A 26,068-nucleotide genomic window follows, 5' to 3' on the forward strand; every position below is an offset into this window, starting at 1 on the left:
GCCGGATACTCCTCCACCAGACTTTTCACACTGGTAGCTAGCTAGCTCTTCCGGTTGAGGAAATAAATAGTATCTTCTGGAAACATTCAAGGGTCAAAAATTCTGACTGTGTTTTAGTTCGAAATGATGAGAGACAGACTGGCTGCCGGATGTGTCTTACTTTGTCCATTAAATAAGAGCCACCAGGCTTCTCTGTAACGTGTGTCTGCTGAGGTGCTCATTGGTAGAGCCTAGGATGCCATCAGATCACAATGAGGTCGACTTCCTGAATATGTCTGTTGTACTCAAGCCTCACTCCTTGTGTTCAACTTTTTTTTTTTCTGGATGATTTGAAGGAATGCCTTTATTTTAAATGTCTGTTTTCCACCCTTCTCCCTCTGTCTTCCCATTCAGTATTCAGTCACGTCTCTCAAGACCATCCCAGAACTGTGCAGAAGATGTGACTCACAAAACGAAGACAGATCAGGTAGGTCAGACTCCTCCCCACTCCTCGTCCACCAGTGGTAACGCTCCAGTTTGCCCAGCCTTGATTGCTCTTGCATTCTGCGCTTTCCTCTTGTGGTTTCTCTGCTCCCACTATACCTCCCTGCCACCTTCAACAAACAAATGTGAGGTCATCCACAGAACTAGGTGGTCCCAACTAGGACCCGGCTGTGTACAAATCAACACAGACCCTCCTGATACCTTCAAGCCATAGAATCCACAGAGATTTGCTGAAACCCAGGAAACGCAGTGGTGGCAAAATATAATGATGCAGGCGCCAGCGAAAAAATGCTGGATGCATTTACTACCCATATGGCAACGACCAATGTGAGGGATGGTGCTTTGCCAAAGTCTGAAACCCTATCAGGATGCGACATGCTAGAATCTGCAATAAGGCATACTCTAACAGTTAAGATGAAAGCAAGGCGCTGGAGTTTAATAGTGTAAACTAAACAGAGAATTATGGCAGATAGATGGAAACCAGCTGGCTGGCCTTGTCTCCTTGCCTCATCCCCCGGCTGAAAAAAAGTACATCTAGGGTTGTTTTTCCCCCTGTAAATCAAATTAAATCCCTCTGCTTTTCTCTCCTCAATGGGCAGAAAGGAAAATAAAAAGTATATTGATGGGAATGATATTAAACTACGAAAAGATGTTCATTACTTTGTTCTAGATAATTACTCAAAGGCATCACCATTAACCTAACCAAACTGAACCTCTCCTCATAGTAACACCAGGCTTGAGAAACATGCTTGGCAGGAGACTTAAGATAATCCTTGAGTTATGCACATGATGTTTAAAAATAAATAGAGGTATCTTTCCTATACAGCTACTAAAATTCTGAATTTCTAACTGAAAGGACTTGGAAAACTAATTAACTTTCCCCCCGCGTGGACTATTTGTTTTGCTTTTACTTAGAAGAAACAGCAAAAATAACATGTTTCCAGGTTTGTTTATTTCTGCATGCGCGCACGTGTGTGTGTGTGTGTGTGTGTGTGTGTGTGTGTGTGTGTGTACACTCGAATATGAATGTGTGCACGTGTGTGTGGATCAGAAACATCACAGAACTTAGCTTTAAATTTAAATGAAAGTTTTCATTTGCTCTAAACTATTAAAAAAGAGAGAGAGAGAGGACATAAAGTTGGGAGGGAGGTAAATGGCACAGGAGGCGTTTGGAGGGAGGCAGTGGCAGAGGGAGATGAACAAAATAAATTGTATAAATACATAAAAATTTCAAAGAATGCACAAAGATGTTATTTTTAAAAAGACACAGTTTTTGCTGAGATGGACAGGAGATTTTTGGCTCTAAACCTTTGAAGGATTTATCTCCTGAAAGCAACATTTTTTTTTCTAAAAGTGTGAAAATGATTGTGCTCAGTGGCACAAACTACACACTGCAAGGATGAGGAGACAAGCCTCAGAGTCCAAGGACGGGAGTTCGAGTTCGAGTCCAAAGATTTGAGGAGATTGCCAGATGTTCACATCTACCTTTGTGTTAAGATGTCCTTCAACAAATATTCCCATTTGTTCTTGCATTCATTCAGTCAGCGACTTTGTGTTGAGTGTTCTCTCATCCAAGCATGGAGAACAAAGCAGAACAAAAAACCAAGACAGATGTTGTTCCTGTGCTCACGAAGCTTGCACCTGGAGGGGGTGACAGTCGGAGGACATGCAAACATAAAAGCAGGCAAGAGCATTGCAGAGCAATAAGGCAACATGACCCCATGTCATAGTCTCTCAACCTGTGGATCGCAACCCCTTTGGCAAATTTCTGTCTCCACAAATATTTACATTACAATTCATAACAGTAGCAAAATGACAGTTAGGAAGTAGCAACAAAATAATTTTAAGGCTGGGGTCACCACAACATGAGGAACTTATTAGAGGGTCGCAGCATTTGGAAGGTTGGGAACCGCTATGCTAGGGCTTGAGGAGGAGTGTTTGGACCACAGGGAGTGTGTCAATTACTTTTCTTTCTTTTTTTAAAAAAAAGATTTATTTATTTATTATGTATACAGAAGAGGGTGCCAGATCTCATTACAGATGGTTGAGAGCCACCATGTGGTTGCTGGGAATTGAACTCAGGACGTCTGGAAGAACAGTCAGTGCTCTTAACCTCTGAGCCATCTCTCCAGCCCTACTTTGCTTATTGCTATGACAAAAGCAACTTTGGGGGCGTGGACCACTTTGGTTCTCAGTTTGAGTATACAGTCCACGTGACCGGGAAGCCATGACAGCAGGAGCGTGAGGCAGCTGATCACATGGTGTCTGTTGTCAGGAAGTAGAGAGGGAAGCATGTGGGTGGGTGTTCAGCTTTCATCCTCATTTCTCTTCATTCCAAGACCTCGGCCCATGGAATGGTGCCACCCGCATCTACACTGTGTCTTCTCACCTCAATTAACCTCACATGGAAACTCCCTCACAGACATGCCCAGAGATGTTTCCAGATTATTCCAAATCACATCAACTTGACAACTGCAATTAAGCTTCCCAGAACCTTAGAATGATGCAGCCATGTGGAAGCCAGCAAAGGCGACTGGAAACAAAAGAATGCCCACTTCCTTGATCCACGAACACACTTAGAAACCATGATGAGGGAAAGAAAACCAGCGTGGCTGCTGACTAGTGATCAAACTAAAGAGCATCGGGAGAGGAGGCTGGGAGATGATGTGGCCAGAGCCCCAGGGAGCTTGGTGTCCTGTGTACTGTAGGCATGCATCACTACCAGCAGGGTTCTAAGAGCTTTTGTAAAATCCTACCATAGACTGACCATCACTTATCCAAATCACCCGGGACCAGATGTGTTTCAGAGTTTGGAGTTCTCTATATTTTAGGGGTTTTGTTTGTTTGTTTTTTTAGCCAGCCTGTAGCTCATCACTCTAGTGATGGGAAGTATATAATCTCATGAGACCGCCCATCTATAAAGGTTAACTGGCTGGGCACCCCTTAATCCAAATGCCCCAAACTTAAAATGCTCTAAAATCTAAAACTTATTAGATATCATGTCAGCATCCTAAACATTTTGGATTTAGGAACAATCTTGTTACTAGATTTCCAGGTCAGGGATGTTCAGTCTGTATATGAAAATCCACAGCATGTAGAACTATGACTCTCAGAAAGACTGGGGTCCATAAAAACCATCCAGGAAAAAGCAAATCGGAAGCACAAAACAAAAATAAGTACGTTAAACTATCAACACCTGTGAAAACGGATGAAGACGGTTGGGATATTATTTTAGTTTCACAAGTGTGATATAAATTTGTTTGTAATTTAAACATTTTTTTAAATTATTTACAGGTACAAAATTTTTAAGAAGGTAAAAAAAAATCAGACAGTCTAAAGCCAATCAGATTTTCGAGAATGATTTTTTTTTTGTTGGTCCCAACCACAGAGGCAGCCATCCTGTTGATCACCTCAGTAGAAGAGTGCACATTCTGATGACATTAATTTTGTTAGTCTGTCAAACTCAGTGTCCCTTGAATTCTCACCTGCTCCTTCCTTGGAGCCTTAGAGGAGCAGGACACATCCCTTCTGGAAAAGAGAACTACTCAATGTGTAGAATGGGCCGACGTGTGGCCACCCAGGGTTCACATTTCCATCCATGGTGCTAAGCACCTCCTAGGCATCCACATTGCTCTACTCAGGATGACAACACTTTCCCAGCAGCCCTCTTGAAATGCAGCACCACAGCTAAGCCTGAAGTCTCTCCATAGTCCGCTCTGAGGCCATCAGCCCCATGCAATAGCTCCTGTGACTTAACATGTACCTTTCCTTCCTGCCCATAGGGTCTGTCCTTTCTGCCTGTTTTCTGGGTGTTCTGTGATGACGGGTATAAAGGTAGCCTCAGATGTAGCCTTTAAAGCACTCAGTGGAGACATAGCACAAGGCTCGTCTCCCTTCATCCCTGCACCTGGGTCAGTTTGCATGGTGGGCTGGGAGAATGGCAACTGCCACAGTGCTGTCAGAGGCTCGGAGCTGGGTTCTAGCACCTTCTACCAGCTCACCACAGCCTGTGAGTCCACCCCCAGGAGTGCCCTTTCCTCAGCTAATGGACTTGATTCTTACTGAACTCTATTTTTTTTCTAACAAGAATAATATTTCAGTGGTCATTCATTAACTACACTACACAATGACTAGGCTTCAAATTTTTCGGTGTGTGTGAGAAAGATTTTAAAAAAGAAGAAAGTATGAAGGAATTTTGGAGATATGCATGAGGTAAGAGGGGGACAAATTAATGAGGAGTGGGAAGCCTGAGAACATATTCTGTTCCTGGTATACTAGAGCCATGCTGGAGGCATGCTGGAGCCATGCAAGGTGCTACTGAGTCTTCGGTTATTCCTTAGGGATTCCTCATCCAGGCATTATGCCAGATCTTCTGTAAACATTTCTCTTATCCCCAAAATAATTCTGAGGGAGGACCATTGTTATGCCCATTCTATTGATGAGGAGACAAGCCTGTGGTTAATAATGTGCCCAAAATTCTTGAGCCAACAAGTGGATCTGAAACCAGATCCTCTGTCTCCAGGACCCCCATGAATATAAGTCAACTGAGGGGTAATTTAGTTCAAGAAAATTGTGTATCAAGTAGTGTAGGGTGAGGATTAGCAGCAAGGGAAGGTTGTGTGTGAAATGTTCACATCTAATAAAGGAAGTAATTTGTGAAATCTTTGCATGCATTCCCTGCACAATATCTATGTCTCCAAGGCAGTGAGTGTTAACTCTATGACTGTCTTCAAATGAAGGTAGAAATGCGTTATACAACATATGGTATTCAAATAAAATATCCAATTTCATTGACTTGGAGTTTTTTAAGTTAATTAGATATTAAAAAACTCATTTGTTTCAAATTCATGGTGCCATAAATGCCTTGTGATTCTTGCAAAATATGTATCTGATAATTTCACTGTATACTTTCCTTGTGCAGGAAGGCAAATAAATACGAATTCTCCTTTGTACCTGGGAACTGAATGCACTCAGGTTAGAAAACTCAGTTATGCAACAGTGATAAATATGCCTCTAATAGCCCTGAAAATAAATTCTGAAAGACTTAAATACCATGAGTTGTTGCTTCTATGACATTGAATAAAAGAAACCATTCTTTCCAAAATTTGGTTTCTTATGAAAGTCATTTGTGTATATTTAAAAGCGTTGTAAATTTGCTATATTTTTAGACCTGTTCTAAACTTTGTGACAAATCCTGAAGCTATGAAAACAAACACTTAGATGCTCTTTGAAGATTTACAAGGATTTTAGCCATCACCTAAAATAATAAACTGGCATCAGATGTGGCCTATAGACACTGCTGTGACATGGTTAATGTTGCTAAATATATAGACCAACTGTTTTCAATTTGTATTAAGGTTTTTAATGCTACAAGCATGAAAGTGAAAGTTAGCTTGGCAGTTTTAGAAAACTTAAAAAAAAAAAGCAGCATGCAGATTAACCCATTTCCCATAATGTAATATAAAATGGACTCCAAAGAATAGGGAAAATTTCTAAGCTCTCAGTCAAAGTGGGGGAAAAAAATCACTTTAGGGGCTGGAGCAATGGCTCCATGGTTAAGAGCAAGGACTGCTCTTGCAAAGAACCTGAGTTCATGCCGAGCACCCACCCACCTTAGGCTGCTCAGAATGGCCTGTGACTCCAGCTCCGAGTGATTTGATGCCCTCTTCTGGCTTCTGTAGGCAACTACACTCTTATGCATATACCCTCCCCCACAGACACACAGGCACACACATAAATTTAATAATAAAAATAAATCTTAAACATGAACACTTTAATATGATACAGCTAAAATATCTAAGATATCTCAGTTTATTAAACAGCAGTGAAACTTCATACACAGATGAGAGTGTTCTTTGTCTTAAACAATTATTTATAATCCCAGGACTTGGGAGGTTGAGGTAGGAGGATCATGAGTTCAAAATCACCCTGAGCTTCGCAGTGAGCCTCCTATTTTTTTTAAAAAAAGCCTTATATTTATCTTTCTTTAACAATAGTACAATTCTAAAGGTGATATGATCTGTTATGTTAAAACATGGAAAATTAAATAAAACTATAATTGCCTTGCCATTGAAATGATTGTATTTTTTTTCAAGTTTTTTCCCTGAGACTCCTTTTGTGCCTGCAATTGTAATATAAAGACAAGTTCACCTGATGCTTTTTCCATTGCTACAGAGTTTGCATTCATGCCAACGTTGTGAGTGGACCACAGAATGTTCCTGTAAAAGTGGACCTGCCCCCACCATCCAAATTACTTGGTTTATTTTTATTGGAGTCTAAGGAACTCCTATCCACCACACTGCTCGTTAGAAAAAGCTCTTGGTAGAAGTAAGTGCAAGGAAATAAACATCGAGAGAGGATGAGAAAGCCAAAGGGCAGAGGAAATCACCAGGCAGGCAGGGAGAAAAGGAAACAGACACAGAGCGAGCGGACAAACCACGCATGTGCAGAAAGCCTCATGCAGAAAGCCTCTTAAAGGACTATGGCCCTGCAAAGAGCAAAGACTTCCTTCTTAGGAAGCACAGTCCCTGCCTGTCACCCCTTCCCAATCCAGTGCAGAACTGTGCATGTGGAGAGATGTTGGCATTTGTAAGCTTCTGCACATCTCTGTCATACCCCACCTGCTTCTTAATGAAGGCTTACTCTTTTGTCTGTTGTTAAATGTGTCTGTCTTTCCACCTCAGTCTCTGTCTCCATACCCCCTCTGTTCTGATTCTCCCATAAAGAGGGTGAGGGATGGGAATGGGAATGTAACTCGGTTGGCAGGGCGCTTGCCTGGCATGCGTGAAGTTCTGGGTTCAAACCTTAGCACCATATAAACCAGGCATGGTAGTATCTGCTTAGAATGCTAGCCATTGAAAAGTGGAGATTCAAGCAAGCCTGGGGTACATGGAGTTCTGAGACTTCCCTTCCTGAGAGAGAGAGAGAGAGAGAGAGAGAGAGAGAGAGAGAGAGAGAGAGAGAGGAGAGAGGGAGAGAGGAGGGGGGAATGGGGAGAGAGATTCAGTCATCTAAGGCATATTCAGGTAAGAGAATCCTAGAATCCCATAGTTGAAGGATCTTCTCCAGAGATGTCATTGTCCATAGACCCCTCTGTGTCTATCAGCTAGACTCTCTCATCTCTGTGGTACAGGACCAACACCAGTGCTTACAGCATCACCCATCCTGAGTCTGTCCAGGCTCTCAAGCCTCACCCCAGACCCATATTCTGAACCTACAGTTTACAAGCTCGGTCCCAGGCTATTTGTTTGCATGCATCATATTTAAGAATCTTTTACCCAAGTCACTTGGAATCCAACCCATTGTCCTAAATGAAACACAACAGTCTCCTCAAAAATTCATTATCTGCTGTGTCTCTCCAAGCTTAAAGTTCAGGTAATGGTTTCCAAAGAGGTCATGAAGCTGTGCCATGGGAAATTTTTCTGTGGTCGTGGGAGACCCAGAGTGCTTTGCTACTGGATAAGCAAGCTTCCCTGGTACCACTCCCCGTGGCCTGTGCCTTCTAGTCACATCAACCATTCAAATGTGATAGGCTCCTTTACAGGGACTGCCCTTCCTTTCCCCTTTCCCCTCCAAAGGAATCCCTTGGGTCCCTTTAACTGACTCCCTAGACCAGTAATATCCAGTTGAAATATATAGGGAGCCACGTCTATAACTTTTTTATTTCTAGTATCCTCATAGAATAAATACCACTAAACAGATGGATTAATTTCACAATGCTTTGTTTAGCTTAATATCTTAAAACTATTATCATTTTGATATGTGCCACTACCTTTTTAAGTGTTCACAACCAAAGGTTTCTGGGAGAGACGGTGAAGGTCTGGGTTACACCAGCACCTCCCACAACAAATGTTGTCCTCGCTCCCTAAACTTTTTCTCCTCTTGAAATGTCTAAGGAGTCTTTCTTTCTCCTCCCTGTCTTTTTGAGTGTGCAAGCATGGAGATAGTACGTAGCAGTACTGAGGACTGAGTGTAGGGCCTTGCACATGCTTGGTACTTGCTCTACCACTGAATTTTATCCCCAGCCCTCCTCTTCCTTTTTATTTGGAGACCAAGTCTAATTAAGCTGTGTAAACCAGCCTTGAACTCATTCTGCAGTCCCCACAGCCCTTGAAATTAACCTGCTTTAAAGAGTCATGAAAAACCACACCTCTAGTTCTCCACTTCCATTTGCCCTAAGTATCTACAGTATGAGTTGCCTTGCTAGAGAACACCACCACTTCCGTATCATTAAATCCATTGACACTTGAATGATCTCATCTTTCTTAGCTTTGTGGGAGTATTTGAGCCTATTGGCCACTGCTACCTCCCTCCTGGGTTCCTTCCTAAATCATTGGTAGGCCCTTATTCTCTTTTACAAGTTCTTTCTTTGCTGAACTGCTAATAGTCAAGTGCAGCTTAATATTCAATAGGACCACCCTCTCTCTTTTCTGCCTCTAGGTCTCTCTGATTACTCAGATGGTTCCATAGCCCCTCCAACTACAACTCTTAACCTTCAGCTTCCTTTTCAACAATCCATTCAGTATCTCTATTAGCTGTCTCATTGAATTTCAAAAGGAATTCTTGAATCCTGCTCTACAGCGTATTTCTCAGAGGAACTCTCTCTCTCTCTCTCTCTCTCTCCCTCTCTCTCTCTCTCTCTCTCTCTCTCACACACACACACACACACACACACACACACACACATACACACACTCACTCACATTCTTGGCATGTACCTCATTAAATAGCTCTTGGTTTACCAGACAATCCACTGTGTTGCTGAAGGTGGAATTTTCTTGCTCACTCATGCCCCACTTCATTCCATCAATAAGTCCTGGGTCCTCTACACTCAAGAGTGTCTTTGGGCTCCCAGGAGTGTCCAACTGGACTGCATGCAGTGGGTGAGAGCTACAAATGCAGGTCAACATAAAACCATCAACTTACTTAAAACGTGGTGAGGGAGGGTTGTGTGATTTTTAAAAAGTAAATAAATACTTCTTGCATGTCAAAGAATTGGACATACCTGTAAGTTAGAATGAATATTTGTGCTCCTATAAAATTTGCATATTAGAAACCTCCAAGATGATATTACTTAGAGGAAGAATCTCATGGGAGGCTATTAGGTCATGAAGGTGGAGCCCTCATGAACAGGATTAGTGCCCTTATGAAAGGGGCCAGTGTATTGGACCCAAATAACCTCCCTTGTCTTCATCTCCAGCCCTTCCCCGTGGCTGTCTCTGCTGCTTTAGGTCTTTGCAAATGTGCTATCTTCTCCCCAGACTGTCACAAAGTTACCCTTTCTCTCTTACTCCCCCCAATTCCCATATCCTTAGCTTTTTCTCCTTCTCCTTGGATTTAAGTATTACCTCCTAGATGGGGCTTCTCAGCTGCTCCATGCCCCCATGCAAGATTATTTCCATAAGAAGCACTTTGGCTTTGGTTACATTTTTATTCCTCTGTGTTCTCGCATTATTGTCTAGACAAGGGCGTATCTATTTCATTCACCTCTGCGGGGAGAAGAGAATTGTGTGCACAGACGACATTCGGCAAATGCTTACTGAATGAATGGGTCTGGTAAGAAGACCTCAGTGCTCTGCCTGTCACCGACTACGTTGACAGGACTGTACATCCTTTGTCATGTTCGTGCGTCTCTTGATTGTATTCAAAGGAGATCAACAGCTTTAATCAGGATGCTCAGTGATAAGATAAATCCAAATTTATGTTTGACACTGCCAATTATAAACAAGGTGGGGAAAATCTGCTCAACGGTCATTTAGAAAAGTTATTCTTAAAAGCCGTTTCCCTAACTTTGTTCCCAAACTGTAGTTTGATACTCGAAGAGTGGCCAAATTCACGAAGAGCTCACGTTGGGATTTTAATTAAAGGGAATTTGAAGGGGCTCCGTCCATGTCTTGCCACTGGTTGCTGGGATTCCATGACCGACATGTGACCCAAATAGAGAGGCAGTGAATTGTCTGCTTAGGGAGTAGGTTTAATTTTGACAGAGTGGTCCTCTGGTGCTATGGAAAGTTGGAGTCAGGCAACCTTATTCCTGATTGAGAAATCAGAATGCTACATGATTTTCCACATAACACTTAAAATTCCCTGAGTTCTCATTTGTTTTCAAGTGAGAATGCATAAAAATTGCCCATCCGTCTTCGAGACCTGTTATGAAAAATCTCTGATGAAAATCATGCACTCTCCAGTGCTTAGAAATACAGAAAGCCTGGCGTGGATGTATTGGCAATTTTAAAGTGTTAAGCGGAGGAAAATCCCAATAAAGGTACCATTTTGTGGGATCCAGGAAACACATTTCCTCTCCTTTCACTAGTTACACTAATGTCTGTGTACTGACATGGCTAATTCCTCGATGAGGATATACACTCCACACTTGAAAATGAAATAGGCTGGCATTTGAGAAGTTGGTAAGTAGAAAGTATGTGTTTTCCAAACACACACACACACACACACACACACACACACACCTTACCCCATTCTCTGCCCCGTCTGCCCTTGCCTCTTATACCTCTTATTTAGGAGCAGCCGTAACTCTGTGCTTTGTCCCTGGCAGTAGATCAATGCTGTAAAACATCGCCACCTTCGGTTAAGAGAGGTTAGTGGTGTGTCTGCACACCCAGAAATCACATTCAGGCTACTACTCACTCCCAAGCTGTCTTTTTCCAAGTGTCTCCGCTTGATGAGTCTCCTCATTGGCCTGTCACTGTGTCTCTCTGTACAACTCCACAGAGTGAAAGAGAGAAGGGAGGAGGAGAGAGAAGGAACCTAGTAAATGAATCTGGAATGAACACAAACTTAATCCGCTTGCAAGGTTTTGCTAATGTCCCAATGAAGCCGGCATACTTTTGGCATGACAGAATAACTCTGAAAGCGTGTATTTTCTTCAAACCTACCAACTGCCGATCTGTGCAAACTGTACTTTTGAAGCCTGAGGGTTTAAACTTGTCCAAATACTGAGTCTGACTTCATGATGGAATATGCCTCTTTGGTAAAGATGTATCTTTTCTATGCAGGTTTATAGGGCTTGAATATTTCAGTGAGTTTTCACAGAACAAAGAAACAGGCAGAGGCTGGCTGCTGAATTATCTGAGCAAGTCTGCATAGTTATGGGCAGAGCTGGGAGTAATAAAACATGAACCTGACATGTTCAATAACAGCTGCTTGGTATCAGTGGCCTTTTAAAGACAAGAGGTTTAAGACCCAAATCGATGACATTTTCCTCACAGCATGTGACTAGATCAATGAGTAGGATATTTATAAGAATGAAGTCATGCATACTTCCCCTTCAACCTCAGGATACCCTCAATAAAGGGTCTGTGGTATCAGTGAAAGGGATGAGCCAGCAACCCCATAGGAACATTCCAGAAGCATGTGTTCTGTTTACACACATCACTCTTCCCAGCCTAACGGCCTGACACAATTCTCCAAAGCCAGAGTTCACTCAGTCATCCCTTGGATCAGGTTACAGACGAACCTGTAGGGCAGTGCAAAAGATCACCCTGCCTGTAGTTCCCAGACTCAGGCTCAGACCCTTCTTCCTATTGTCATTGGGGGAATGGAAGCCACCTGTCATCACTTCTTAGAGATCCCAAGGTGCTTGCATTCCATGGGTCCACTGCAGATTTCACTTGACCAGTGGTACCAAACTCAGGACTCTAGCATGGACAAGCCCATTCTTCCATAATTTCCTTCCCGGAGAGGTGAAGATAAAAGGAAATGGAGGGAGGTAGAAACGTGTTTGCCTGGTGTGTATCACGCTTCGGGTTTGGTCTCCAGCACTGCATAAACTGAACATTTTTTGGTGACTTGTCATTGCAACATTCAAGAAGTGGAGGCAGGAGGATCAGAAACACCAGGTTATTCTTGGCTACACAGCAAGTTCAAGGACAGCCTGGGCTAGATGAGTGAGACCCTAGGTTAAAAAAAAAAGATTAAAATAAAGAATATAGAATGCTGGAGAACACATAAGGTGTATTTCTTAATGTAGGCTGCTGTGGATGGGCAGTGTGTTGTGTGTACTTAAAGAAATTAAGTTGATCAGTAGTTTGCTTTTCCCAGAAAGTGGAATCCATTTAACTTGACAGAATCTTTTCTTGCTCTTCTCTCTGCCTCATGCTAATTTTCTACTATGGACACAGATCTCCATATTTAGAAGTAAAATAAATGGGCATTTTAGGAGCCAACGTTGATGTTTAGTCTTAAAAGTTGGGTCGACCATGGCAACAGCAAATGGTCCATTATCTTCTTAAAGAAAACAGTTTATCAAGCCTAGGAGCCAGAGAATTGTGTGGCAGCAATCGTCTCAGCCTCATAATTATAAATTTGTGAGGATCTGGTAAAATGCACAAATCCAAAGAATTATAGTGTTTCATTGTGAGTCAGGATAAAGAACCCTGTTATTTGTAGACATTCTACATCATCAGAGATATTTAGGGAGGGTCAGATCTTAGCAATGATATTGTCTAACCTTGTTATTTTCCAGATGAGGAAATTTAAATTAAGAATTTATTTTTTTAAATTTTTTGAGACAGGGTTTCTCTGTGTTACCCTGGCTGTCCTGGAACTCACTCTGTAGACTAAACTGGCCTCAAACACAGAGATCCACCTGCCTCTCCCAAATGCTGGTATTAAAGGCATGTGCCACCACCACCTGGCAAGAACTTCTTAAGAGAATGCATTAAATGGCTTCACTGTGCAACAGGCCTTCCAATTGTCCAAGTCACTTGAATAACTTACTATCTTTCAAATTCTCACCTCAGTTTAGCAAAAAAAAAAAAGGACTCATTAACTCATTATAACAAAACTTACTTATTATATTTTGCATTTTTTGGTTCAACATATCCCTTCCTTCCTCCTTCTCATCACTCACTCATGGAAGGACTGGGTCACAGAACCCCATTGTCTTTGAGGATCTTTGCTAGACAATGAGATGGTTAAAAGCAAAAGTAGCTTCTTGGGGAACCCGTGTCCTTCAGGCACCCCGAGGAGAAGGTGAGGTTGGTGCGCCACCTCCAGACTTGCTGCAGGCGTGTTCAAGGATTGCCAGGGAACTGAGAAGCAAAGGGCAGATGGGGGAGTCAGAAGAAGCGGCTCAATGGGGCAACACGGGACGCTCATGTGGGATGAGCATGAGTCGCAGGCAGAGACAACAGCAGGGGATTATGGGAAAGGCAGAAGAGGCCCAAAGGCAAGAACAATGCCAGGTGGCCATACGTACCCAGAAAGATTGGATTTAGCAGTAGAGGAGAAGGGAAAGGCAGGGGGTTGGGAATCATGAATGCTTAGAAAAGAAGATAAATTATAAAGCGAACAAAAGAGCCATTGCAAACCATGCTAAAGAATTTTGCTATGAACAAAAAAGCCAGTGTTGTGACATTTTATATCATATGTTATACCCCCCAAAATCCCCCAAAATATATATATTTTTAAATATATATAGTGTATGCTATTATTTATTATTTAACATATTTCTTAAGCACTTTACGTTTAAGTATATTTGTTTTTTTTAAAGAGATGGTCATGTTCTAAACAGAAAACCAGTATTTCTTTAAATGAATTCTAGGTCATCATTGAAATGAATGTGATGAACAGAAAACCCTCCAGTTAATTCATTGCTTATGAAAGCCAATGACCCTGAAGACGGCAGTCAGTTTATTAAGGGATATTCTACATTTTGGAGAGAAATTAAATTCTAGCACCACACTAAGACTCCTTAAACAAATTAGGAGGGAGAAGAAGGCTGAACACAAATAGTTTTCTCACACTGTAAATGAGGTGTGTTTATCATGGGTCCGAGAGTGTTTGACACAATGGGGATACTCATCCCATTCCTAAGGCAATATCATTTTAGGAAGCGTGGGACATCTGAAGTTTGGGGCTAATTTTGGGTGACAAATTCAATCTTACCCGAAGAGGGATTAACTGGACTAGAAAGAGAGACCAATGGGAGAAAGGAAACCAGTGAGTGATGGTTGTGGAAAAGGATCCCAGTATATCCCAGTTAGTGCAGTGAGGGTACAGAAAAGGGTCCGGATTTAAGAGGAATTTGGGATAAAGCCACAGACTTTTTTTCTGGGCAATGTGGGGCAGGGAGCAAGGGAATAGAGGGACAGATGACGCTCTGGGGGTGAGTGACTTACGAGACTATATAAATGACACTGTTGTTGTTCAAGCTGGGATCAATAGGCTTGTGAGGTGGGCTTGAGGAAGGGGGAGAGTGGAAGCAGGCGGGTGGAGAGAGTCAGACCCCTGGATTCAGAAGCTCTGCCATTCAGAGAACCTTCCATATTCTAGATTCACATTGATGCTTATTGGGAAAATGTCTGATTTTGATGCTTATGAGGTAACTGAAATTTTCTTGCTAATGCTCAGAGTATCCCACATGTCAGCTAGGTTATAGGAGACTGTTTTGCCTATAAATGAGCATCATAAACATCTGCCTCACTACTGATGGTTTTAAAATTTTGTGACTCCATCGGGTAGACAAATTGGAAGCATGCTGGGCATATTTACTGTCCCACGATGTGAAAGGTGAACACATCTAAAAGCAAAACATCATTAAAAACCTTCTTAGGTAAGCAATCTGCTGGGAGTTTTGAAGGATAGAGAGCCAATTTAAGCACAGATATTGTTCTCATAGAACTTGTAAAGACTAAGATAAAAATTTCAGGGACTAAAATTATGTTCACATGTCAAGAATTTATGCATAATTTCTAGAGAAGAAATCTATCCTCAAAAATTTTTCTAGTAGCCATAGTTAGTGTGAAATTTATTTCCGTGGATTTTTTTTTTTTTTTAGGTGGTTCTCTTAAAGACTTGAAAGGGAAAGCCTTGCCTGCCGTTAATAATCTGTTTCTTATGCTGTGGATTTGTCCAGCTTGGGAGAACTATGTGGGTGTTTGTCTGTTGTTGGCTGTATTTCTGCTTATCCAAATGTGTGACGTGGCAACAAGTCTGCGCATTCTTGTGAAGCCCGTTAGTTAGTGTTGGTTTTTCATAAGCAGGCTTTTCTTCCTTGGCAATCAAGATGGGCTAGCAGGCACTGGTTTCCTCCTAAACCCACCAAACAGCCATAGGCCTGAATGAGGAAAAATACAACATTCCCAAATGTTGACACTCCTTCTTCAGTTTCTAGACCTTTCTGTGGAAAGAAGTGTTTTCATAGAACACAGACAGAATTCATTTACATAGAGTGTTCTTAATGGCTCCTGTCAGAACAAACAGCTGGGAAGCATATGGTACCCATTTCCCTGGATCACTTGGGGAAAAAAAGTGCACATGTAAATAAAGCCAACATAAAAGAGTGGCCCTTTGAACCCGTGACCTTATATAATACATAAATATATCAGTACAGGACACTCGTTGCATTGACCCACAGAGTCTTGTGGCTTTAAATATTTTTAATACATTCTAAGATTCATAGTTTTTAGGAGCTCCAAAGAAATCAAGATAATTGACAAAATATCAGCAGATACCATGCCAAACAATAAGCGTGTGTCTCAGAATGTCTATGCATAGGTTTTCCAACAATATTTATAGATTTGGGGAAAGTTAGTGAGTAAAATCAAATGCCTATTTATGCTTTATAAGTTCCATGTTCTCTGTCTCCCTATTGCTTTATGTGAAACAGGCACTGTGTGATCTCACGGCAGAGAAAATGCCTTGGCAAAAATTTCTGGCGAATGATAACTTTGCATAGCTTTGTATTTTTAAAAAGAAAAGGACTTAGAAAAGATAGAAAATTTTTACATTTACAGGGAACCGATTAGAATAATTGGCCTTTGCCTTTACATATTGACATTTCATAAATGACTTTAAAGAATCTAGCTTTTCCTGGCAATTATCACTCCTTTGGGTTATTAAGAGAGAGTAATTCCTCCTGTGAAATTAAGCTGCAAATCCCTCAGAAGGATTCACTTTATGCATGTTAAAAGATTGAATGAGTTGTGCAGAGTGAGACTCAAGTTCACATGCTTGTGTCTGTTGATCGTCTGCTCCAGGCCAAGCATTGTGTACGGCTCAGAACTCTAGATGCAAAGCAATGTGGGTAAGAGAAGCAGGAGGTCATCTAGACACCTCCCTTCCCTGCTGGGTATCCCTTGCTGTATGTTGCTCATTGGGAAGAAACCAACTCTCCTTCCATAGCTTTTAGAGTTTTCTTCTTTGCTTCTAAAGTTTGAGAGTCAGCAAAGCCTCCAGGGTGAACTGTGCAGTGCAGACCATCGGAACTCCATGCCATGTTGTTGACCATTTGGAGAACAGAACTTGGGACTTTATAGTAGGCAGGCTCAGGACACTCTCCTTTCTTTGTTTTATTCCCTAACTTCTTTGAATGCTTTTAGGACACATCTCAGCATAAACAATGACTAGTAGCACAAATGTAGGGTGCCCTTTAACTGTAAGAATCGGTCATAGCCAGAGGCTATTGTAAGTTACAAACCTGAGCATGCCTCAATATCTCAGGGTCTTTCACCCTTTGGCTGTGCCCAGGGGCAAAGACAAGCAAGTTTGCTTACTCTAGGATGAAAGCCTTCCCAACTGCACTTGTTTCATAGGAGAGAGGGTAATTGGAAGGGAGATTTACCTGCCTGATGGAGGATGATAGAAACTAAGGGCAGAAGAATAGAAACCTGTAAAGAAGCCTATGAGTCTACAAGAGTGCTGGGTCATCTGCCTTCTAGTAGAGGCGTGTCTCAGAGAAAATAGAGCCCTGCTGTAGCCAAGAACACTTCAGCTTCATTGGCTCACTCTGATAGGTGCTACTGGCGACTTGCTTGTATTGAGACTTACTAGAAGAGGTTGTGGTTTTATCTTTTACCTCCAAATGTGTCTGGCTGCCTCACTGTCCATCTCAACCAGCTCAATGTAGGCCAGCATGCCATCTTTATTTTAACTGCACAAAAATGAGAGAAATTTTAAAAACAGTTCTGAGCACTAGTCTGCCTTCCCTATCTATCCACCCTCCATGACTTCTCCTTGCTCTTGTGTCTACCTTTCTCAACACGGAGGGCAGTGGTACTCTAAAGAGCACGTTCTGTTGTCAAATGGAAATGCATCGGGTTGTATCATAGACAGAAAAGCACCACGAGATGGCCTTGTGTGATGATTGTCTAGGATGCTTAGTAGAGGATGGATTGACTCAACCATGGCCTGTCTCCCATGCATAGATGAGCACCTGACCACTTCATGCTTTTCTTTGCTATCCCTAACCATCGAATGGAAAACTATCAAGTCCCACAGTAGGTCACAATTTGAGTTTGTAGAAGATGAGCTGTGTTTTCTTCACATGGATGCCTTAAACATTTGAGGTGTGTGTACAGGCAAGTACATGTCTATGCGTGTGTATGTGAACACGTATATCACTTGTTCACTGGCTTAGTTTAGAAGCCCTTTCCTGTTCCACTTTGGTTTTGTTTTAGCATGGTGGTAAACATGTAAATCATGCCAGAGACGCCCAGCCATAAAACATCTGTCAGGGTTTCTTTATTTTAATTTTCTGCTTTTATCCCTATTGCTACTTCAAGTAGTTCTGGGTCAGTATGCCATGATATTCTTACCTTTCTCTGTCTTGCAGTGGTAAGTATGAAGCATTAATTGTTTTTTTGGGGGGGGGGCGCTTTTTGACACAGGGTTTTTCTGTGTAGCTTTGGAGCCTTTCCTGGAACTCACTCTGTAGCCCAGGCTGGCCTGGAACTCACAGAGATTCACCTGCCTCTGCCTCCTGAGTGCTGGGATTAAAGGCGTGAGCCACCACCGCCCAGCTAATTTTAAGCTGAAGAGATGGCTCAGCCGTTAAAGGCTAGGCTCACACCAATATATACCAAATATAATTTTATGGATATATGTCCTCTCATACTTTATCCCCTTACAGAGGAGCCTACTGTGAGCATAACCTAAGTGAGCCATGTCTACCTGTGTGGCCAAACTGTGTTCTTACTCCAACTTAATAGTCTCCTCTATTATTTTTTTTAAACAGTTTCCGGCTCTAGCTGGAATTGTGGTGTCTCAACTCTCATTACAAACCCACAAAAGCCCACTGGAATCGCTGACGTATATAGTAAGTTCCGCCCGGTGAAGCGCGTTTCTCCACTGAAACATCAGCCGGAGACTCTGGAAAACAATGAAAATGATGACCAAAAGAACAATGCAGTGGAATACCAGAAAGCAGGGGAGACTGACCAGACCCCCCCGCCCGAGGAACTCAGCCCTGAAGATGGAGTCAGGGGGTTGCCAGGTAAGGGCTCAGAGCCCAACCAGGCACTGGGCGAGCTGGAGCATTATGACCTTGACATGGATGAGATTCTGGATGTGCCTTACATTAAATCCAGTCAACAGCTGGCCCCGTTCACCAAGGTGACGTCGGAAAAAAGGATTTTGGGTTTATGCACAACCATCAATGGCCTGTCTGGGAAAGGCTGCCCTGTTGGAAGCACTGAGAATGCCACCTCCACCATGACTCCGTTTTGTGTTCTTTCTCCTGTGAAAAGCCCTCACTTAAGGAAAGGAAAAACTGTCCTCCGGGACCAGCACAAGCTCTCCACAGAAGAGTCTGAGAACTCACCTGCTCTGGGTAAATGTGTCCCTGCATATGAGTCTGAAAGCAACAGTCAAGACTTCCTAAACAAGGCCTTTAGTGACCCCCATGGTCGAAAAATGGAGAAGACTGGGCCAGACTGCACGCTCAGGGCCTTTCACCTGCAGGCCTCAGGAGCAGGGCCCAAACCGGAAGAGCAGGTCACCGGCATGACCTGGACCAATGGCCAAGGCACAGAAGAAAGGAATGAGCACCTCAAGAAAGTAAGAAGCATACTGAACATCGTGAAAGAAGGACAGATTTCGCTCTTGGTGAGTATTGCCCGTCAGTCTGTCTGTCTGTCTCCAGACTCCATCTTATAACAGGATGAAGTGGTTTTGGTTTTTTTTTTTTTTTAATTAGTTCTTTGAGAACTTCCTATCACGTGTTCCTCTCCCCTTTCTTCTGTTTCTTGCTGAATCTTTACTTGTTGCTTTGGTTGTGGAGTTTTAAACTCTAGGGTCGGGAGGTTAATTCAGGGGACACAAATGGCTCCAGGAGAGAGTTAGTGCAGTTTAACATCGTCTGACCTCAGCTGGAATAAAGACATTTAATCTGAAAGGAAAACAAAACAAAGAGCCCAGCACTGTTTTCCAGTTCAGTTGTGAGGCCTTTTTTTTTTTTTTTTTTTTTTTTTTTTTTTTTTTGCTTTGCTTTTCAAATGGCTCTCCATGCTCTCCATCCCTTTCTGTGGGGATGTCAGTTTTTAGCTGATGGCGGACCTGCCAGATCTGTGTGAACAGAGAGTTCTCTGTTTCACCCTGATCATTATTCAGAAGAGTTGGGCCAGGGAGGGTTGGAAAGCATTTGCAGATACAGCTTCCCCTAGAGTTTGATTGTTCTCTGACGTACACGGGGTTTTTGCTTTGCTCCAGCCTGTGTGTCTAGGGAACATGAAGAATTGTCTCCAGAGACTCCAGACACAGAGTTACTTGGTGTAAGAAATATCTGTTGAGAAAGCCCAGCAGAAATAGCACTCCATCTGCTGCACAGTTCTTTTCTAGCTTCCGGACACTGATCAAACAGTAGCACTCCTGGGCTCATACTCCAGTGATAATTAAAGTCTCATTCTTGGAAACTCACTGCATCGCAGCATTCCCCGTAATGTTAAGCACGCACAGATAAACTACAACGTGCTGGGCCTGTTATAGCAAACAGGACAATGCGATTGAACGATTTTACCAAATGAAGCCATAACTGTTTTCTCTTGAAAAATGGCCTTTCCATTTTTCCTGGCTGTTCCCTCTGATTTTCTTTGGTTCATTCTTTTCCTTTGTCCCAGAAGTCGCAAATGCTCACACCATTCAGTTTACCCAAAATATTCTGTCAGACACTTGATGCTCAGAGGACTGAATCTTACCAGAGACAGGAAGAAAAAAAAAAAAAAAAAAAAAAAAAAAACAGCCAAAGAACCAAGTTGCCTCCAGATTTCCCAGATACCCCTGGGAGTCACTGATACGTCTAGAGGTTCCTACAAAGTGCTAGGAGCCACAGCCATTAGGTAACATGCAGAAGGAGCCAGGCTGACAAGTCAGACCCTCAAAACAAGTACTTTATTCATTCAACAAACCTGCAACAGTCAATAAAGCATAGCCCTGTCCCTCAAAGACTTAACCACGGTGTGGTGGCAGAGACAGAGAAGTTGTCGCTTACCATCAGTTTCACCTTGGGGACCTAGAAAACCAACAGGAAACCTTCACAGCTCATTGGTGCTAACTCAGTAGCCCTTTCTCACACACAGCCATCTGTCCCTTGAGAGAACATGTTCTCAAGCAGTGATTCTCAACCTTCCCAATGCTGTGACCCCTTAATTCAATTCTTCATGTTGTGGTGACCCCCCAACTGTTCAATTTGTCATTACTTCATAACTGTAATTTTGCTACTGTTATGAATTGTAATGTAAATATCTGTTTTCGGATGTTCCTTCTTCCCTGTGCCCAAAGGAGAACCTCCATAGTGTCCTGTTTTGATTTATTGATTGAAGCCTTCCTCTCTCTCTCTCTCTCTCTCTCTCTCTCTCTCTCTCTCTCTCTCTCTCTCTCTCTCTCTCTCCAGCCACACCTAGCTGCAGACAATCTGGACAAAATTCACGACGAGAATGGCAACAATCTGTTACACGTTGCTGCATCAAAGGGCCATGCAGAATGTCTGCAACACCTCACATCTCTGATGGGCGAAGACTGTCTCAGCGAACGGAACACAGAGCAGCTGACTCCAGCCGGCCTGGCCATCAAGGTGACTGCTTGGGGGCTGAGAGCTGTCTGTCCCAGGCTTTGTCTGTGGATTTGATCTCCGTGTTCGAAGATTTCTTGTGAGCTAAGCTATCGGAAGGGGGAGAGCAGAGAGTGATTTGTTAAACAAACAACACGTGGGTGTGTTTTATGTAAGAAGTTAATCACCTGAGTCTCAACCACTCAGATGTTGATGGCATTCCAGCTTATTATCCAATAAGGACAATTTCCAAATCAGCCCACAAAGAGGGAAGAAGATGACCCCCTGCAGGGCTGAGAAATTTGTTATTCATGGTGATTGCAATTTGGAGCCTGACCCACACCTGGATCTCTCAGAGACTGTGTTAATTTTCCCTAATGTGGGAATAAGAAGCAAGGAGAATTAGATCAAGGTGTGCTATTAAGAGAGGCTAGCACTTAGGAGTTTCTGACAATAATGTGGGCTTTTAGTGGATCAAATCTGAGTTTCAATGTCATCAGCATCAAAACTGCTTACAGCATCACTGAGGATTCTGTATTTAGCTCTCTGAAATAGCACACTGTGCCTATTTGTCAAAGTGTACACAAATTAATGCCAACTGGGGTGGAGTTAGAACCTGGACCATAACATAAGAAAATAGGGACCTTTTCAACACTGTGGTAAGAGCATCTCAGATAGACCGAGTCACAAGAAGGTTCACTATCACACTAAAATGACTGTTAGGCTCTTTGGCAGCTAAATGTGGAACTCAGTCATACTTATTAAGAATCCAGAAGTGAAGTTCAGAGAAATAGAATACATCTTGTACTTCTGCATACAGACTGCTTTACTTAATAGTTGAATCTCCTAAAAGCCAGATAACATCTTTTTTTGTTTTTTGTTTTGTTTTTGTTTTTGTTTTTTTGTTTGTTTGTTTGTTTGTTTGTTTGTTTTTTGAGACAGGGTTTCTCTGTGTAGTTTTACGCCTTTCCTGGATCTTGCTCTGTAGACCAGGCTGGCCTCGAACTCACAGGGATCCACCTGCCTCTGCCTCCCAAGTGCTGGGATTAAAGGCATGCGCCACCACTGCCCAATAAATGGAATTGCATAGGTGTTGAATAGGAGAACTGGCTAGCTAAAGAAACCTACTTATGAACTTACTAAGGAACACATTTTATTTTTAAGATAATAAGTTTCTATCCTATCCTAATATATCCTATGTGTAAGGCTGGTTTTTTTTTTTAACATTAATGCATTTATTGGTCAGTAAAGTTTATATGTTAAAAAATGTTGTTTTATTTCGTTTTGCTCCCTGGTAAAGTATGACTTCAAAATTTGCATAGTAAATATTTTGTTATAAAGAAATCTATGATGCCAGGGAATGTGTTTTTCTCTGAATGTGAATGATGTCATACCAGCTCAGAACTGAGTTTATTGCAGCCAATGTGAAGAAAAGAGAAACCAAATTTAAAGAAAAAAAAAGAAACTCTTCTCAGTAGAGTTGAGTTCAGTTTGTACCGGAGCCAACAGGTACTGTGTTATTAGGCACTGAAGGTAAAAATTTGAATAAGACATAGTACCTTTTCCTAAGGAGCTGATATAGCTAGTGAATAAATTGGGTACCTTGGTTACCGGTTGATAACGGTGTCAGACGGTTAAGTCATCATCTAACCCTGTGACAGAGTCCACGGAGATGAATGGGTAGAGTGTGGTCATCCATGGGCAAATGTCAATGATAAACATCCTTATAATGCTAATGAAGGTTGGCATCCGCCATATTTATGGAATGGTTTAGTGTTTATGAAATATAGTTCTTATTAGTTTTCCTAACTAATGGTAGGTGATTGAATATTCCCTTGTTATATAATTGAATGAAAGCCTGTCTTTTAACTTATATGCCTTACTGCTTGTTTGGATAGATTAAAAAGTTTAGAGCATGAAGGTTCACGAGCAACTTAGTCGTCATTAAGCCAACCCTCGATGTGAATAGTTTCTATGCCATCTACACAGGAGCTGTTGATTTATCCCTAAACTTCAGCCACCACAGTACAGCTATCACCAATAGGTCTGCAGGCTTACACAGCAATTTCCACTTTAATTTGAAGGAAACACACACACACACACACACACACACACACACACACACACACACACACATCTGACACCCACAAGGCTAAAAAGTTCTTTCAGATGTAGGGACTTGGGCTTCTGAAAGGTTTGAGAAAGTATTCTTTCTGGTCCATCCCAATTATCCTGACAAAAAGCAGTAAGTCCGAGCATTTCATGCAAGTACCTCTCCCTTCACAGACATGACCTGCTACCTGCAGTTCATCTGTGTGCTTTGATTGACACTGATGAAACTGGGAGTCTGAAGAAGCCGCCAGTCTCCTGTTTTAGGACCTTGTTTTGAACACATGCCGCAACTGATGTGTTTCACCGTATTGAACAGTTCTAAGAGGAAGCTGGAGAGGTGCTTGGTGGTTATAAGCACTTGCTACTCTTGCAAAGGACCAGAGTTTGGTTCCCATCACCCACTTGGTAGCTCATAGCTCACTGCAGCTCCAGCTCCAGGGGATCTATCTGTACCCCCAGTGGATCTGATGCCCTCTTCTGTCCTTAAAGGGCATCAGCGTGCATGTGCACATACAAAACATATACCCAAATAAAGTAAAGGTTAAAAAATAAAATCAAACAGTGCTGAGCACCCTGCTGCCTGTTAAAGATGAACACACTTGGTACAAGTGGCCCACGTTTCTCTCGTGGTGTGCCTCCGCTGACAGAAAGCATCCAGAGACAAATTGAAGAACATCGTTTCCTGATTCTCAGACTCCTTAAACAGGACATAATAAATAACTATGCTCATTACATTACATTGCAGACTTTATTGAGTGTTTTCCAGGAGACTTAAGAATAGCTGCTTTGGGAGTTTGTGCCCTTTGGAAATGGTTAAGCAAAGTCACTGGGAAGAAAGAGATCTAAAAGGCCTGATTTCTAAAGCAGCCTGTTTTGTAAAAGAGTTGGCAGAAGGAATTATTTTAGGACTTGAACAAACTCAGAATGAAATAAACCTTATTCCTTTTTTGTTTTGTTAACTTTTGCCTAGGTCATTCTGATTAGACCCAAAGGCAAAGTGTTGATCTGGTGATAACATGATGTCATACGTACCCTTACAGACATTCTTTTTAAAAAAAAAAAAAAAAAAAACACTCAAATAACTCTAAGCCCAGAGCCTTAGGCAGGCAAAAGTATCCTGCTGGAATTTAAAAAACATTTTTTATTGGTTTGTATTCTTGCTACTTGCATTTAAGGCAAGTTATTTTGGTTTCAAACTCAGGGAAGTGAAATAATATTTCCTTCTATTCTTTGATGATTTTATGGTTTAAATGCTACCCCCTTGATTCACCAGACCTAAAATTCATCTGCAAGAACTGTCTCTCACAACACTGGAATAAACCCACTTGTCAAGTGCACAGAAAACATTTTCTAGGATACAGCCTATATCGGATTATGTAACAAAATCCAATCAATTGTGAAGGATTAAGATACATGCTTACATACTTCATCCTTAATAAAATGCAATTAGAAACTAACAACAGAAGGAAACGTGGGATATTCACAAGCATGCAAAATTAATCCACCCTGAGACAGTCAGTAGGACAAAAAAAAAAAAAAATGTCAAAGGAAATCGAAAAACGATTGCAGACAAATGAGAAAGAAAAATCAGCAAACCACTGTCTTCACAGGAAGAGTCTACAGCTGTGCTTAGAGGGAGGCATGTAAAGGAGGTGGGGCAGGGAGGGAAGATCCAGATAGATACCTTAGGAGCTGGACAAACCAAATCCAAAGCAAACAAAAGAAAGAAAATGGCAGGGCGTAAAGCAGAGATAAGTTCTACGGAGAATATAACAACGGCAGAGCAAACCAACAAAGCTAAATTTGGTTTTATGAAAAGGTAAGGGGAAAAACCCTCTAATTTAGTTAGACTAACCCGAAAGAGAGAAAGAGGCGAGGAAGGGGTCACTATGTACTAGAACTGGAGGCATGGCCTCCCATTTCTGCGTTCTGTGTAAATAGTAATTATACAAACTGTCTTGCTCCTTGTATGACTAGTGGAAGGCGTGGGCTGGCCGGTGGCAGCACCACCGCCCAAGAGCCAAGAACAGAAGGAACCTCAAACTATCTCTCTTGTCCTGGGCTCCTGCTACTAATGTGCATTACCCCAACCCAGCCAGCAGCCAGGATACCAGATGGCCACTCAAAGAGACCAGCACCAGGGCAGCAAGGACCACATTACCTGGTCATACCAAGAAGGGCTTAGTGATGAAGACACATTCTGAGATGCATTTTTCCACGATTTTGTCCTTGTACAAACACCACAGAGAATATTTACATAAACATGGTATATGTCTGCACTGTGGCCTTAATGCAGTTAAGAGGTGGTAAACATGAAACGCATGTGGGTACCGCTGGCATAACATAGCATCCTGATTTACAGTAAACTCTTTGTCATAAGCAGGAGTACAAGCTAAAAGAATGACAAGCAGCCTCGTATAGTAAACAGAGAAACCAGTAGCACAGCTGTTTTGTTACTGAGTGTAATTATGATTTTTATGGGACCTTCATACTATGTACAGTCATGCGGCACATCCCTGTACCTCTAAGGATGGAATAGCATGTGTGTTTGTGAGTATGAGCGTGTATATGTCTGTGTATGCATATGTGTGCAAGAGAGTGTGCATGTGTCTGTGAGTGTGTGTGTGTGTAAGAGTGTGTGTGAGAGTCAGTGTGGGTGTGTCTGTGAGAGAATGTGAGTCAGTGTGTGTG

The 26,068-nt window shown here is 42.1% G+C and overlaps 1 protein-coding gene across 4 annotated transcripts in view; it reads left to right on the plus strand.

The window, feature by feature from the left end:
- Sncaip (synuclein alpha interacting protein) overlaps positions 1-26,068 on the plus strand; it is a 140,415-nt gene that overhangs the window by 81,923 nt on the left and 32,424 nt on the right. For 2 of the 4 annotated variants that reach the window (XM_059245964.1, XM_059245963.1), the window contains exons 3-5: positions 394-466; positions 18,458-19,326; positions 21,110-21,289. In XM_059245964.1, coding sequence (XP_059101947.1) covers positions 394-466; positions 18,458-19,326; positions 21,110-21,289 — 1,122 coding nt within the window. The remainder of the gene's footprint in view (positions 1-393; positions 467-18,457; positions 19,327-21,109; positions 21,290-26,068) is intronic. The other 2 variants (XM_059245965.1, XM_059245966.1) reach the window with 2 other exon arrangements.

Source organism: Peromyscus eremicus, chromosome 19 (genome assembly GCF_949786415.1).
Source record: "Peromyscus eremicus chromosome 19, PerEre_H2_v1, whole genome shotgun sequence".
In the NCBI taxonomy this organism is placed as follows: domain Eukaryota; kingdom Metazoa; phylum Chordata; class Mammalia; order Rodentia; family Cricetidae; genus Peromyscus; species Peromyscus eremicus.